General features: G+C 42.7%; 1 protein-coding gene across 4 annotated transcripts in view; it reads right to left on the bottom strand.

Moving 5' to 3' along the window:
- Positions 1-13,741, bottom strand: part of NYAP2 (neuronal tyrosine-phosphorylated phosphoinositide-3-kinase adaptor 2) — a 138,274-nt gene that overhangs the window by 71,744 nt on the left and 52,789 nt on the right. For all 4 annotated transcript variants that reach the window (XM_068145511.1, XM_068145512.1, XM_068145513.1 and 1 more), the window contains one exon: positions 7,491-7,789. In XM_068145511.1, the coding sequence (XP_068001612.1) occupies positions 7,491-7,789 (299 nt within the window). The remainder of the gene's footprint in view (positions 1-7,490; positions 7,790-13,741) is intronic.

Here is a 13,741-nt window from a genome sequence, read left to right as displayed (position 1 = left end):
ACTGCCCTGCCACACCTCCTGCCCAACAGCGCCCATGTCCCAAAGACATATTCCTAAAATACTGCATTCTGCTTCCTCAGCACTGGGCTGTCACACATGGCACAAGGCCAAGAAGAGAGCGCAGAAACAGCAGCGTCTTCAACTGCCCATAGCTCTACCCTCCAGAACTCATCCGTCAATCCCTTTAGACTCATTAAATCTGAACAGGGCTCATTAGTGATACGTCTTTAGTGGGCAGAGATGAAAAGATGCAGGAAGAAGATCTGGCTATAAGGAAGGACATGACAGGGTTACTGCAGAGGACACTCAAAGTTCAGGTTAAACACATTATTTGCTAAGGTAGGAAGTAAAATGAAATCAGCACCATGCAAAAACAGCAAAGTACTAAATCACTCTAATCCAAGTTCTGTTTAATGAGAGCAGCACAATTTCAAGTTTACAATGCAGAGTCATCAGTCCAGCTGACAGAAAACTAGATTTATGAGGACCAGCTGGTCTTCAACCCTAGTTACAGCTACTGTAACAGCTTCTCTCCAGAGGAAAATTTTCCTCAGAAGTTGCCCACCTTTAGAGATTTCTGAGCAGCAGAGAGAGGTCCCCAGTGAATGGGAGCAGCAAGAAAGGTTTCTTCTTCCACACTTTGAAGGAAACCACTAAACAAGAGGTGGGGATCCCTGCAGGTATTTTCATGTATCAGACCTAAACTTGTGGGCTTTAGGAGAGGGATTTTAACCCTGAACAGCATACTGAACACGCTACTCTGAGTTTTACTTTGCCTTTGTGTGCCCATTAGCACATTCACGCATCACACACAAGTTGCATTTTCACTATAGATAAGTGAGTAGATCGTTAAACATAAATGTATTCTGCATTTCTGTGCCCATATATTTCCATGAAGTAGTCATCATCCTTATTACTATGTAGAATTTCATGAAAACTTAACTTTCACATGCAACTCACTGACACCTCCTCCTGTATGTTTGCACTGCAGCAGATCTCTTAACCTTTCCTGTGGACATCCAGTGACCATATTCAAAAGCACCACTTATAATTTAGAATAAACTGTTATAATTTAGAATAAACCAAACCAGGTTGGAAGAGACCTTCAAGATCATCGTGTCCAACCCATCAACCAATCCAACCCACCTAAACATGGCACCAAGCACCCCATCAAGTCTCCTCCTGAACACCTCCAATGACAGCGACTCCACCACCTCCCTGGGCAGCCCATTCCATAGCGCAATCACTCTTTCTGTATAGAACTTCTTCCTAACATCCAGCCTGAACCTCCCCTGGTGCAGCCTGAGACTGTGTCCTCTTGTTCTGGTACTGGCTGCCTGGGAGAAGAGACCAACCTCTGCCTGTCTACAACCTCCCTTCAGGTAGTTGTAGAGAGCAATAAGGTCACCCCTGAGTCTCCTCTTCTCCAGGCTGAGCAATCCCAGCTCCCTCAGTCTCTCCTCACAGGGCTGTGTTCCAAGCCCCTCACCAACTTCATTGCCCTTCTCTGGACTCGTTCCAGCAAGTCAACCTCCTTCCTAAACTGAGGGGCCCAGAACTGGACACAGGACTCGAGGTGTGGCCTAACCAGTGCAGTTGAGGCTGATTACATTCATTTTACCTACCCTGATCTATTACTTCCTTTTTCTGTCAGGTGGAGCACTGAATGCACAATTAGACAAACTCCTGCATTTTCTCAATGTAGATCCTAGCAGGATTGATCAGATATGCTTTCCATACTGAAATGTTATGTTAAATGGCCATTTCTCAGGTAATTTCTCACTTCCAGTGTGTGATGAATGGGACACTGGGTTCTTCTTGATGATTTATTTATTTTTTTTAAATTGTCCCTACCAGAGTCTGAAAGCTCTGCAGAAAAGACAAGTCACAGTTTTAAAAACAACCTTCTAGAAATCTGTCATGAAGGAGAAATGCACAGGGTGGAAGGCATCGGGTGGGTGGATAGAGAGGGAACTAGAACAGTAAAAAAGGGAATACTGAAGCAGAAGAAGGGACACAGAAGTGTGGAAACACAGCAACAAAATTGGTCAAGTTAAGGAGACGCAGGCTGGGGAGTGCTCTTGCAGGCACAGCCGAGGCAGACTGAGATGAAACACCCAAACAGAAGTGTTATCACACTGTTGTACAACGAGACAGGGCTAATGCGTGTCAGCACTTCAGAGAAGATTCTCACCTTCCTACAAACTCCAAAGCAAGAGCACTCTAGAAATGTATAGAGCCAGTGTGGCTGCTACTGATGTTATTTCTGCTCCAGGAGGAAAAGGTCTGTGAAGTTCACAACCAAATTTCTCCTGGCACTTACTTCAGCAAAGTCAGCCTTTTATTCCAAACAATGTCATGTTGTGGTTCAATATTTTGACTGTACCACGATCAGAATAAGAGTTGCCATCAGAAACTCCTTCTGCTTGTGTGAACTGAATCATTATCAGAAAGCGCAAAATAAATGTCTTCAATACACATGAGTGGTGAGGCTCTCTGTGGTTGCTTAGGAGAGGAAACCAATGCCTTTTCCAAGTGGCCACAGCATCAGACAATAGACATGACACTCTGAATTATTCTGCAATGCCACAAATTTTTTAAAAGAAAGAAAAAAGAGAGAGCTGGAAACAGTTTTGTGACGACTCCTTTGTGGAGATTACACAACACTTGGGGAAAAACTGGAGTTTCCATCATTGTTTCCCTGAATTTCTAAGAAAAGCTGCAGCCTTTCAGCCTGCCAATACCACAAGCACATGCAGTTGTGTGAGACACATGCACAAATATTTGGATACACATGGACAGCAGTGACTGAAAGTAAACACTGCCTCTTCTTGGACATGAGCTCCTGAAGAGCTTGCTAGGAGAATAGGAATATTATCTCTTTGAACTATCTAACCTGCAATCAGAACGGTATAGTAGGTTGACAATTTCTTGACGCTCTTCAGACTGCTTCTAGAATGAGAACTACTAGATTGAGAAAAACTTAACCACTTGAGCATAAGAAGCAGACTGGAAGTTAAGATCTTCACAGGTTTCTTCAGGCTAGGCACCATTCCAGGCACTAAATTTGCTGGGAATTAACTGTAGATCAACAGTATTAATTTCATATTCTGGGACAAAGTTGGTTTAATACTTGTACCAAATTGATACTGTAGATAATGAATTTTAACTTTCATCTGGTTCTGCTCATCCTTAGGTGACCACAGTTTATATATAAACATTCCTATGCTAGGCAGATGCCAAGTGTGAAAATTCTTTCATCAAAAGAAACACACTAGCTTGGGGTGCACAGGTAATAACAAAGCATTCTAGAAATCCAGCCTGTCTGGCCAAATACCAGATTGTACCACCCTTAAGTATATATCAGGCTTTAAAATCTGACAGCCCTGAGGAGAGAGACTTGGGGGTGCTGGTGGACAAAAAGCTCAACATGAGCTCTCAATGTGCACTTGCAGCCCACAAAGCCAATCAGATCCTGGGCTGCATCAGGAGAAGTGTGGCCAGCAGGTCAAGGGAGGTGATCCTCCCCCTCTACTCAGCCCTGGTGAGACCCCAGCTGGAGTACTGTATCCAGTTCTGGAGCCCCTATTACAAGAGGGATGTGGAGGTGCTGGAGCGTGTCCAGAGAAAGGCCACAAGGATGATCAGAGGGCTGGAGCACCTCTCCTATGAGGGCAGACTGAAGGAGTTAGGGTTGTTCAGTCTGGAGAAGAGAAGGCTCCGAGGTGACCTAATTGTGGCCTTCCAGTATCTGAAGGGGGCCTACAGGAAGGCTGGGAAAGGGCTTCTCAGGATCTCAGGTAGTGATAGGACTAGGGGGAATGGAATGAAGCTGGAGGTGGGGAGATTCAGGCTAGATGTGAGGAGGAAGTTCTTCACCATGAGAGTGGTGAAACCCTGGAATGTGTTGTCCAGGGAGGTGGTCGAGGCCCCGTCCCTGGAGGTGTTTAAGAGCAGGCTGGATGAGGCTCTGTCCAGCCTGATCTAGTGTGGGGTGTCCCTGCCCATGGCAGGGGGGTTGGAACTAGATGATCCTTGTGGTCCCTTCCAACCCTGAATGAAACTATGAAACTATGAAACTATGAAAAGACCTCTACAATCTGATCTTATTTCCTACATGTCAAACTCTTCAGTGAAATCCCTGTAAGTCTGGCACAAGTGTTGAACAGTCAGGGGAGGTTTTGATTGGATGTTAGGAAAATTTCTTCCACATAATGCTGGTCAAGCCCTGGAACAGGCTGCCCAGGGTAGTGATGGAGTCACCATCCCTGGAGGTGTTTAAGAGATGTGTAGATGTGATGCTGAGGGACATGGTTTAGTGGTGATTTGGCAGTGTTTGGTTAATGGTTGGACTCAACGATCTTAAAGGTCTCTTCCAACCTAAACGATTCTGTGTTTCCATGATTCTATATAAAACCAGACACATATGAACAGGGCAGATATTCTGAACACAGAAAAACAATGATGTGGTTAAAGGGCTCTGTCAGTTCAAAATCTCCAGGAACTGCTTCATGATCCTCTACATGTTGTTGCTGCACAGCCTACTGATCCTCTACTGTTGCTGCACTACATATAAACCAATAGAACGAACCTAGTACAGGTCATATATTAAGTATAATAGAGTCCCTCAATATTCCATGAATGCACTTAGTCACACTAAAAGGTAACACTTAAGTATTACCTTTTATGCTAGTGATGGAGTATTGCTCATTCATCAGTTCTTTCCAGAGATCTTGCTATGAATATTCAGCTCATAATTAGAGCTATGATGCCAAGGAGCCCTGCAATACTTAGTACTAGGTGTAGGAGTGCCATTGTCATATAGATTAACCAAGGTGAACACTGTTACAATACCACTCACAACCATCATGTGATGGAACAGATCAAGCACAGCCTTTGCAGAGCAGGAGGAGGCCAAGTGGAAACAGAAATATCAATCCATTTCAGACTCTGAAATCTGTCAAAAGAGACATGATGATGGATTATGTCCTTGGTGTCAGTAATGGATGGCAGGAGGAGACAGAGGAAGGGAAGCAAAATTTTGAGACTAATAATGCTGAAGAAGATCTAGTTTAGGAGGACATAGCTGAAGGGGTCTGCCCTAGCTCCTAGAGTGGTTAAAGGCTTGAATGTATTTTGGTTCTCACTATCATTATCTTTATTGCTACTTTAGAGCTGTCGAAAGTCTTTCACTTCTCAGTAAATGAGGAAAAGGGCTGGGTATGCAAAACATACTTCATATATCATCCCTTTGCATACAAGAGATCTAAACCAGCCTCCATTCCTAATTATCCTAGAGACAATGCCAGTTACACTGGAGAGCACAACTTACTGTGTGATTCAATGAACCCTTGCAGGAATATTTGCTGAGGAAATCAGAAAACATCAGAGCCTGTCTTACTGCCCTGGCTGCAAAGTAGACTTCATTTAGCTTTGGTAATTCTGGTTGTGCAGACTCAGGAAGAAACAGTGCTAATAGATATTAAAGAATCATTGAAATATTTTAAACCACAGTATTTTTACAAAGAACTTGGGAGTAATTTAAGAGCTTCTGCCTTCCACCTCAGAGCACATCAGGCAGAGAGGTCCATGCCATGCACTCTGCTCTTACATTAAAGACTTGGAAAATTCTCTGATGTGAGATTTTAAATCTGTCTTTAGCACACATCTGAATGGTTTCTTTGCAGGATTTGGTCTAGTAAAACCATGGCACACTGCTTTTATTAGGGACAGCTAGTTAATGCTCAGATCTGTGACTTCAGTTGGTTCAGTGGAGTTGATGCAATGGACACTGTAGAGAGCAAGCCCCGGGAGCAGTGGTAAATGTCATATGCAAAATAATGACTAACAACAGCATAAATGAATCTATGATTTTGTTCAGTCAGCCGTAGACATACATGCCACCAGATGAAATACAGATTCCCTTCCATCTTTAGTATCACTTGTGACTTCTTAAAATCAGGCTTGCTTAGAAGGGGTTGCAGCATGAGTGTAACTAACAAGGATTTCTGGCCATGAGAGTAAGCAAAAAGGACATGCACGAAGAGCACAACATTCCACATGGGATGTCAAAACTGATCTGCAACAGAGCAGTGGGAAAGACCAACACTGATCAAACCAATTTGTCCCTAAGGGCTCCTTCTTCCAGCTCACACTGTGAAGCAGAATCATCCTGATCTCTTCTAGCAGGGAGTACAGCTGGTCCTACCACTCCACAAAATGCATCTCCAGCATGGTAGAATGGACAGAGAAGATCCCCATAGCATTAGCTTATAGTAGTTCAGAATAAAGAATTAATATAATTATTCCACACATTTGTTTATTGCCTTCTGAGTACTGAAACATAACTGGGAGAAAGGGGCAGAGAAATTGTAAACCTGTAAGCTTACTCAAGGACTGGAGCACCTCGCCTGTGAAGACAGGCTGAGAGACCTGGAATTGTTCAGTCTGAAGAAGAGAAGGCTTCACAGAGACCTTAAAAGAGCCTTCCAGCATTTGAAGCAGACCAACAGGATAGCTGGAGAGGCACTTGTTACAAAGGTATGTAGTGACAGGACAAGGGGTAATGACTTCAAACTGGAAAAAAATGGATTTAGACTAGGTGTTGGGAAGAAATTCTTCCCACGAGGGTAATAAGGCACTGGAACAGGCTGCCCAGAGAAGTTGTGGAGGTTCCAGTCTTGGAAGCATTCAAAGCTGGGCTGGATGGGGCTTTGAGCAACCTGCTTTAACAGGTGTCCCTGCCCAAGACAGGGGGGCTGGAACTCAATAATCTTTACAGTCTCTTCTAACCTAAACCATTCTGTCATTCCAGCATCTCAGGGAAATATAGAATAGAATAGAATAGAATAGAATAGAATAGAATAGAATAGAATAGAATAGAATAGAATAGAATAGACCAGGTTGGAAGAGACCTTCAAGATCATCACATCCAACCTATCATCCAACACCACCTAATCAACTAACCCATACAACCTAGCACCCTGTCAAGTCTCCTCCTGAACACCTCCAGTGATGGCGACTCCACCAGTTTCAAGATCTTATTTACAGTAATCTTTCTAATATCTTGTGACCTTCACCTTTTTGCTGAGGAAGTTCCTTTCCCAAGCTGTGATTTGCCCAGTGCTAGCAGTCCTTGGCTAGCATGTGGATAGCATTGCCCTCCATGACATCTGTTAGCAATCTCTTTTTCCCTTCACTCTGAGTGAATTCAACTAATTCCCCAGTATGTAACAACTCCATATAAGTGGTATGGTTCTGTGAGAAATGTCAGAAGTTGGCAATTACCCACTGGTTCATTGAGGCCTCTTCCAACCTTGTTGATTCTGTGATTCTGTGAAAATGCAGAGAGCACTCATCTGGGATATCTGTGCTGGTTGCCACACAGATTAAGGAAACACACAGGTAATTCTTAAATGAAAGATTATCAGCCACATAATCTTAACACTGGGTCCCAACAAGCTTTTTGTCCAAAGATCTATAGTGTTTACCTTCAGTCCTGTCAGGTAGTTTCCCACTTTTACTTGTTGTTCCAGTGTTGACTGTTTCAGATGAGGTGCTCAGTTTGGTGTTGGGGTCTCGCTTAGGTTTTGGAGGTGGTTGCTTTCGAGAGCTGCTACTTTCATCGTCGGTTCCTCCAACAGAATGAAGAGACTGGGATCTCACGGTAAAGCCACTGGAGCAAGGATGTGGCAATCTGTCCTGAGGAGCAGGCATTGTCATAAATCCCATGCGGAAATGTTTCCCCACGTAGCTTCCTTCATTTCCTCTCACTACTTCTCCACCTATGCTGTAAGAGAAAATATGCATGCAAGTAAATAATCCACTTTTGGCTGAATTGTACCTTGGTCCTGGCTGAGACGAGCACACTGAGCATCTGGATTTGGAAACAAGCAATGCTCTTTACTTAAAACAAGATGACCTCTAAAACAGTCTACTTCTCAACTGAAGTTGAACATAACTGCAAGGCAGATACACCACTCACTCCAAATTTAACCAGAAGAAAATTAGAAAAGCTTTTGTTCAGGTTTCACAGCACTGCAACTAGAAATTGTCTAGAGAACAAGAATTTAGAACTGAACTTTGAAGAAGAGAAGAGACCGTGAGTAGGGCACAAAACACTGCTCTAGAAAGAGGGCATCGTGTATTGATACACAGTAAATTTTGACTGCAAACACTCATGTACCTAGGGGACATACGGCTTTTGGGGTCCAGTCAATCATTTCCCTTTGGGTTAAAGAATGATAAGAGAATAAAATGTCCTGAAAATTACTTGGATATAGGAAACTGAACACTAACATCTCACCAAATCCACATGAAGCTGCAACACAAGCCATACCAGACTAGGAAGATACAAATGTAAGAGATGAAAAGGCAATGGGACACCAGGAAGAAAAAGATCCTTCAACCATTCAGAAACATAGGTATAGAAGAAAGAAAGCTTAGTTGACATAAGGTCTGCCATACCAAGTATACATTGTGCCATTGATGGCAGGACTGAGAACCTGGTGTTATCCTTGCTATCTTCACAGATGCTTATCAGTTCTGAAAAGCAGCTCTTACTGGTGTTTATGCCATAAACCCAGAGCACATTCCAGTTAAGGTAATTCAGCAACTATTCAAAGAAGCTCAGCAATACACACAGGTAAACATGAGCCTGTCTGCAAGGAGGTGTGAAATGGTACCACTGTGGGTACATCAATAGGAGAACTGTGAAGTCCCAGAAAGGCCTAATCACTTCCTCTTTCCCCTTCACACAGAGTGAAGTTCTATACAGGGTCAGTCTGCTCCAGGGTATGCTGTTCTATGTTGCCATGGGCTGGTGCTGGAACACATTTTGTTCTTTAAAAGGCAGGAACATTTCTCAGTGGTTCACATGAAGAGTGAGCAAGGTCACTTTGTTCTCTAGTACTGTCTCCACCTCTATCATAGGTTATACACAACCTGTGTCTAATTGTCCTAAAAGCATCAGATTGACACTGTGCAACACACAGCTTTGTACATAATAAAGCAGAACCTTTGTCTGCTTACTGCTATCCATGTATTTTAATTTCATTTCTGTTAGTGGAAAGGTCCACTTTCCAAATTAGTCATGACTGGGCAGATCTAGCTGAACATGTGCCACTGACACCTGCCATGACAGGGACACACACACGTGCTCTAGGTACGCACATGCTGGTCCATGTCCATACCCGAGTTATTACCATCTCCTAATTGGCACCAATTCCAGAAGGATTTGCAGCCAGAAAGATCAAAAGGTAGAAGTCATTAATTTGAAGATTAATAAAAAGCATGTAGCTAATTTAAATGATTAACTGTTCCTCCACTAATATGTCATAAACTGTTCTGAAAATAATATAATCCTCCAATGCTAGACTACTAAAAGGGCCTGGCACCTTCTTTAGAGAAGATTATTCCCCAAACATGCTGCAGAACATGCTTCCTTTCTCAATTCCATTGGATAAATCACTTCTGGCAAACAAAATTCCAGTTTGCTATGTCCCTGCCATTAAAATTATTATCAAGGCTATATTATTTAATTGATGCATTTACTTCACTGCTGCACGGAGGTGTTTAAACCACACACTATAGCACAGATCTGTTCTAGATGGACCTGCACAAGTTCCCCTGAGCTGATGGGGTTTAACCTTTTCCTAAGAATCCACAAAGCTATTTATGCAAAGCATACTTCCCCCTGCCCCCCCAGCTGTTACATCTTGTATTCCAGAAACAAAACTTCCCAACTGTAAGTCCAGTGTCCAGATGCTCTATCTCATTAAACTACTACACCATGTCCTTTCTTTTTCCTCCCCCTAGCTGTTTCATTCTTTACTGAATTCCATTCAACATCACATGTGGAAACCTGTCTCACCTGCTTTTGGTGTTGACTCCAGAATAAATAGCCCACATCCAGAGCAGACAGAGGTTGCAGGTACAGATGGGAAGAGACCTTGCTGTGATGTTGCAAGGAAATCTGGTCCTGATTTTCTACATCCTCTGCTCAGCTACTACACAGAACCAGCAGGACACTATTTCCCTCTTTTCAGCAACATTTAAAAGTGAGCCTCTTTATCTCTGAGCTTAGAAGCCAACTCTCAGCTGATGTTCAGACACTGTATAGCCCATATTGCTCATGTTGCATCATGAAATCAGCCAGAATTAAGGGATTTATTTATATATCTTCCTGCTTGCAACCAACTGGGATTGTCCCACCCTAGCACAACAGGCTGGGAAAGGTTTATATGCACCTTGATGCATAAATGGCTACAGACAGAGTGGGGAGAATAATTGTGCAGCTCTCACTCCATTATTTCTGACAGAAAAGAGCCTGTGCTCCTCATTGTACTGATAATGAATTCTATCTCATTTCCAAACTGTATTATGTGAGTTACTGCAAGTACTACCCAGTTTATTAATATATATGGAAATACAGATTTGGATTATTCCTCTGGGAGGTTTCAATTTGAACTTGGCCAGGTTCAACTGCTTCTCTGACAAAGAATTATGTACAGTGTTCAAGTAACCGTTAAAAACATGAGACATTTGTCTACAAAGACAGACATGAATTATATAGTAACACGATTAATCATATGATCACTTGGGTTACACACTCACAGCAAGCTGACTCTGTGCTGAAAAAGCTCTTTGGCATTTGCTAGGTCTGGTGATGGATGCTGCAGTGGAAGGACAAAAGGCCAGTGCAGGGACATTGGCTCCAGACACCCTTTAGAAGAGTGTTCAGAAGGAGTTCCCCTTTCAAACTCGATACAGGCTTCTCCAAAGCCAACCTTTCAAGTCCAGTGTAGATCATGGAACACTGCCAGGTTACACACTCCCTCCTTAGGTGCACTGGAAGGTTAATGAGTTTCCTATCCCTCTCCCTCTTCCACACAGTTCTGGAACTGGATCATTATAACAAATACCAGAACAGCTGGATCTGCCTTACATCAACAACAGTGGATTTCAGCTTTCATTTCCACATTGTGGACCAGAGCTCCAGCTGATGGGTCTGATAAGTCTTGTTTTACCTCCAGTAAAACCTTGCCTTACTGGAGATGAACCTCCAGGGTTTACCTCTCAGCTGTGATTCTTTAGGTCAGAAGTGGGCTAGCATAAAACCATACTAACCTAGCTGTTCCTGCCTGCAACATTGGACTGACTGGATACAAGCTGCAATGATCACAGTTCTGGACACGTCACAACTCAGCTTATTAGCAAGTAGATACCGGAGCACTGACCTAACTGTGGCACAGAATAACTAAAACATTCATGAGTTTGAACAGCTACAGAGGAAAAAGTCTTGTATATTATCCATTTCATCACACATCACAAGAGGGCAAGTTATGGCAGAACATTAAAAATCAATGCAGAAAACATTCTAAATGGCCAGAACACAGGCAAGGTCATTTCCACCTTGTTTTGCCAAGAGTCATAAGATTCCTGTTAACTAAGAGGAAATTTTCATTTATTGAGTGAGAAAACTAAGAAAAAGGACTTCTGATCACATTGCTGAAATATACATGGCAAAGAAGTGTCCAGAGACTGCTTACAGTGGTGTGGTCCTTTTCATTTGTACTGTCCCTACTTAGCATTGCAAATAACGGTTTTAATTAGCTGTGAAGTTTCACTACCTGGTCCAGGCAGGAATGGAACTAATTCCTGGAAAACAAATTTATAGTTGTGTGAAAACTTTTGCTTTATTTAGTGTTACTACTTTAAGCAATGTGGAAGATGAAATCCCTCAGTGATGCTGTAAGGAGTAGAGAATTCTTGGAAATATCTAAGACCCATACAGTCAGAATACCCTAGAGCTACATTTTCTTCCCAGCCATCTATCTACCCTTGTTCTTGGTATTCATCCAGAAATTCTCTTATCAGTTCAGAGGTACAACAGATTAGTTTCATGCCTCAGGCACTAAGAACCACTTGGTGATTCTCCTAAGCTTGGTATGGTTTCAGGTTTTCTTTCTATGCTCCTTTACATGAGATTTACTCACTTTTTATCCACAAGTTCAACAGGGGAACCACAGCTGATTATGAGACTTGGCCTCCTGAGCAGGAGGAAGGGGAATATGCTGATGGCACTTCATTGCTGTGTAGGTGATACACCTGCCCCAGTCTGGAACCACAGCAGGTCACTGTCCTCTGAGTGTTGAAACTTCAGACAACCAGAAGAAGCCATTTCAGTAGAAGCTGTTCACTCCTCCTGTGCCTGAGAAAGACTGTGTCCCAGATACTGATATTTTACCTGACAGAAGCTGAGCAGGGAATCTCTGCAGGTTTCTCTGCAGAAAGCAGGGAGAACTATGATGTACAGGCCAAACAGCACATGGGGTTGGCCAGGCTCCTTCCCTGGGGAAGCTGCAAGCCCATTCAGGGCTACCTCCCCACTCCCAATACATCTAATCTATCAGGAAAGCCATGTGAGTCAGAGACTGAAGAAAAGAGAAGCCACAAAAAAGTAACTGTGATGACGTAGGAAGGGTTTTATAAGTCCATCATAAAAATGACTAATCATCAGCAAAAATAGAAAAGGGATAAAAATACTTAACTAAAGCATAGCATATGAGCTGGCTTGACTGATGAAACAGCAGTTCATCCCTCGCTGCATGCACCTTTTCTGGGTTAAGAGAATAGCTGTAGTCATTTTAACCACTTCCTTCCACCCAGATCCTCTGCTCACAGCCAATGCTCTGAGTATAAAGGGCTGAAATGGTTTTGAAATGTCTATTCCCCATCAGAATAAATTATACACACATATACTAAGGATGACACATTTTACTTTGTATCTGAGAAGCACTTTCAAGATTAGCATAAATTATATTTGTAAATTAGAGGTTGGATGCCAAAAAACCAGGAGATACACTATTTTTATCCCCCTAAACATGATTTCAGCAGACCATGAAATGTAATACCGAAGAAGGAAGGGCAGGATCATAATCACAAATTCAGGGACTGCACTGTAAGGAAGGTTTTACACAAATCTACATCCTTTTATATTATAAACATTAAGCATTCACAAAATTACACACATTTCTTTTTTAAACCATACTTCAGAAGTCTTGCTCATTCCCAAGGAGTATACATACATGACTTTTTTCCCCCCTGCATTACTTTTCTGAAAGACTCCAAATGACTCAGGGTGATCTTACACCAAGATCCAGAGGATAGCGCTAATGTTCTTTTAGATGCAGCCTAAAGTGTAAATGAGCCATGACAAAGGTCAGATTCAGAGTCATTTCATCTGGACAACTCTCTCAATTGAGCAACTGACATGTCTGTGCACATCAAACATCTTACCTCAACCACATGTCTCTGCTTGGGAGGGAGGAAAGCAGGTGCTGCTCAAAGAGTCAGACCTCTCAAGACAAACAACTCAGTAATGTTCTAAAAAACCCACTTGATTCTTTTGTCATGCCACTGAAACCCACAGGCCCTGGTTTTGATCCTGCAAACCCACAATGAACCGACACACTATCTTTGTGCACCTGCAGGATGGCACTGGAATCGCTAGGAAACCTGGCAGAAATTGCTTGTGGCTTGTGAAACTGCTCCAAGAAACACCACGTGCAGAGGTATGCCACAGTGTTTGACACTAGATTATCTCCAGGACATCATCTATTCAAGCCAACCTATATGTGTAACAGAACTCTAACAGACTCCTCTATGCTGCTGCTGCGAGTTTGGCTCCTGCCATCTACAACAGGACTTGATTTTGCATGCCAAAGATTCTCCAGATCAA

This window comes from Melanerpes formicivorus, unplaced genomic scaffold (genome assembly GCF_026170545.1).
Source record: "Melanerpes formicivorus ecotype bairdi unplaced genomic scaffold, bMelFor1.0.p_v2 SCAF_12, whole genome shotgun sequence".
Taxonomy (NCBI): Eukaryota; Metazoa; Chordata; class Aves; order Piciformes; family Picidae; genus Melanerpes; species Melanerpes formicivorus.
Note: the sequence above shows the minus strand (reverse complement) of the source record. Positions and strands in the feature narration are given on the sequence as shown.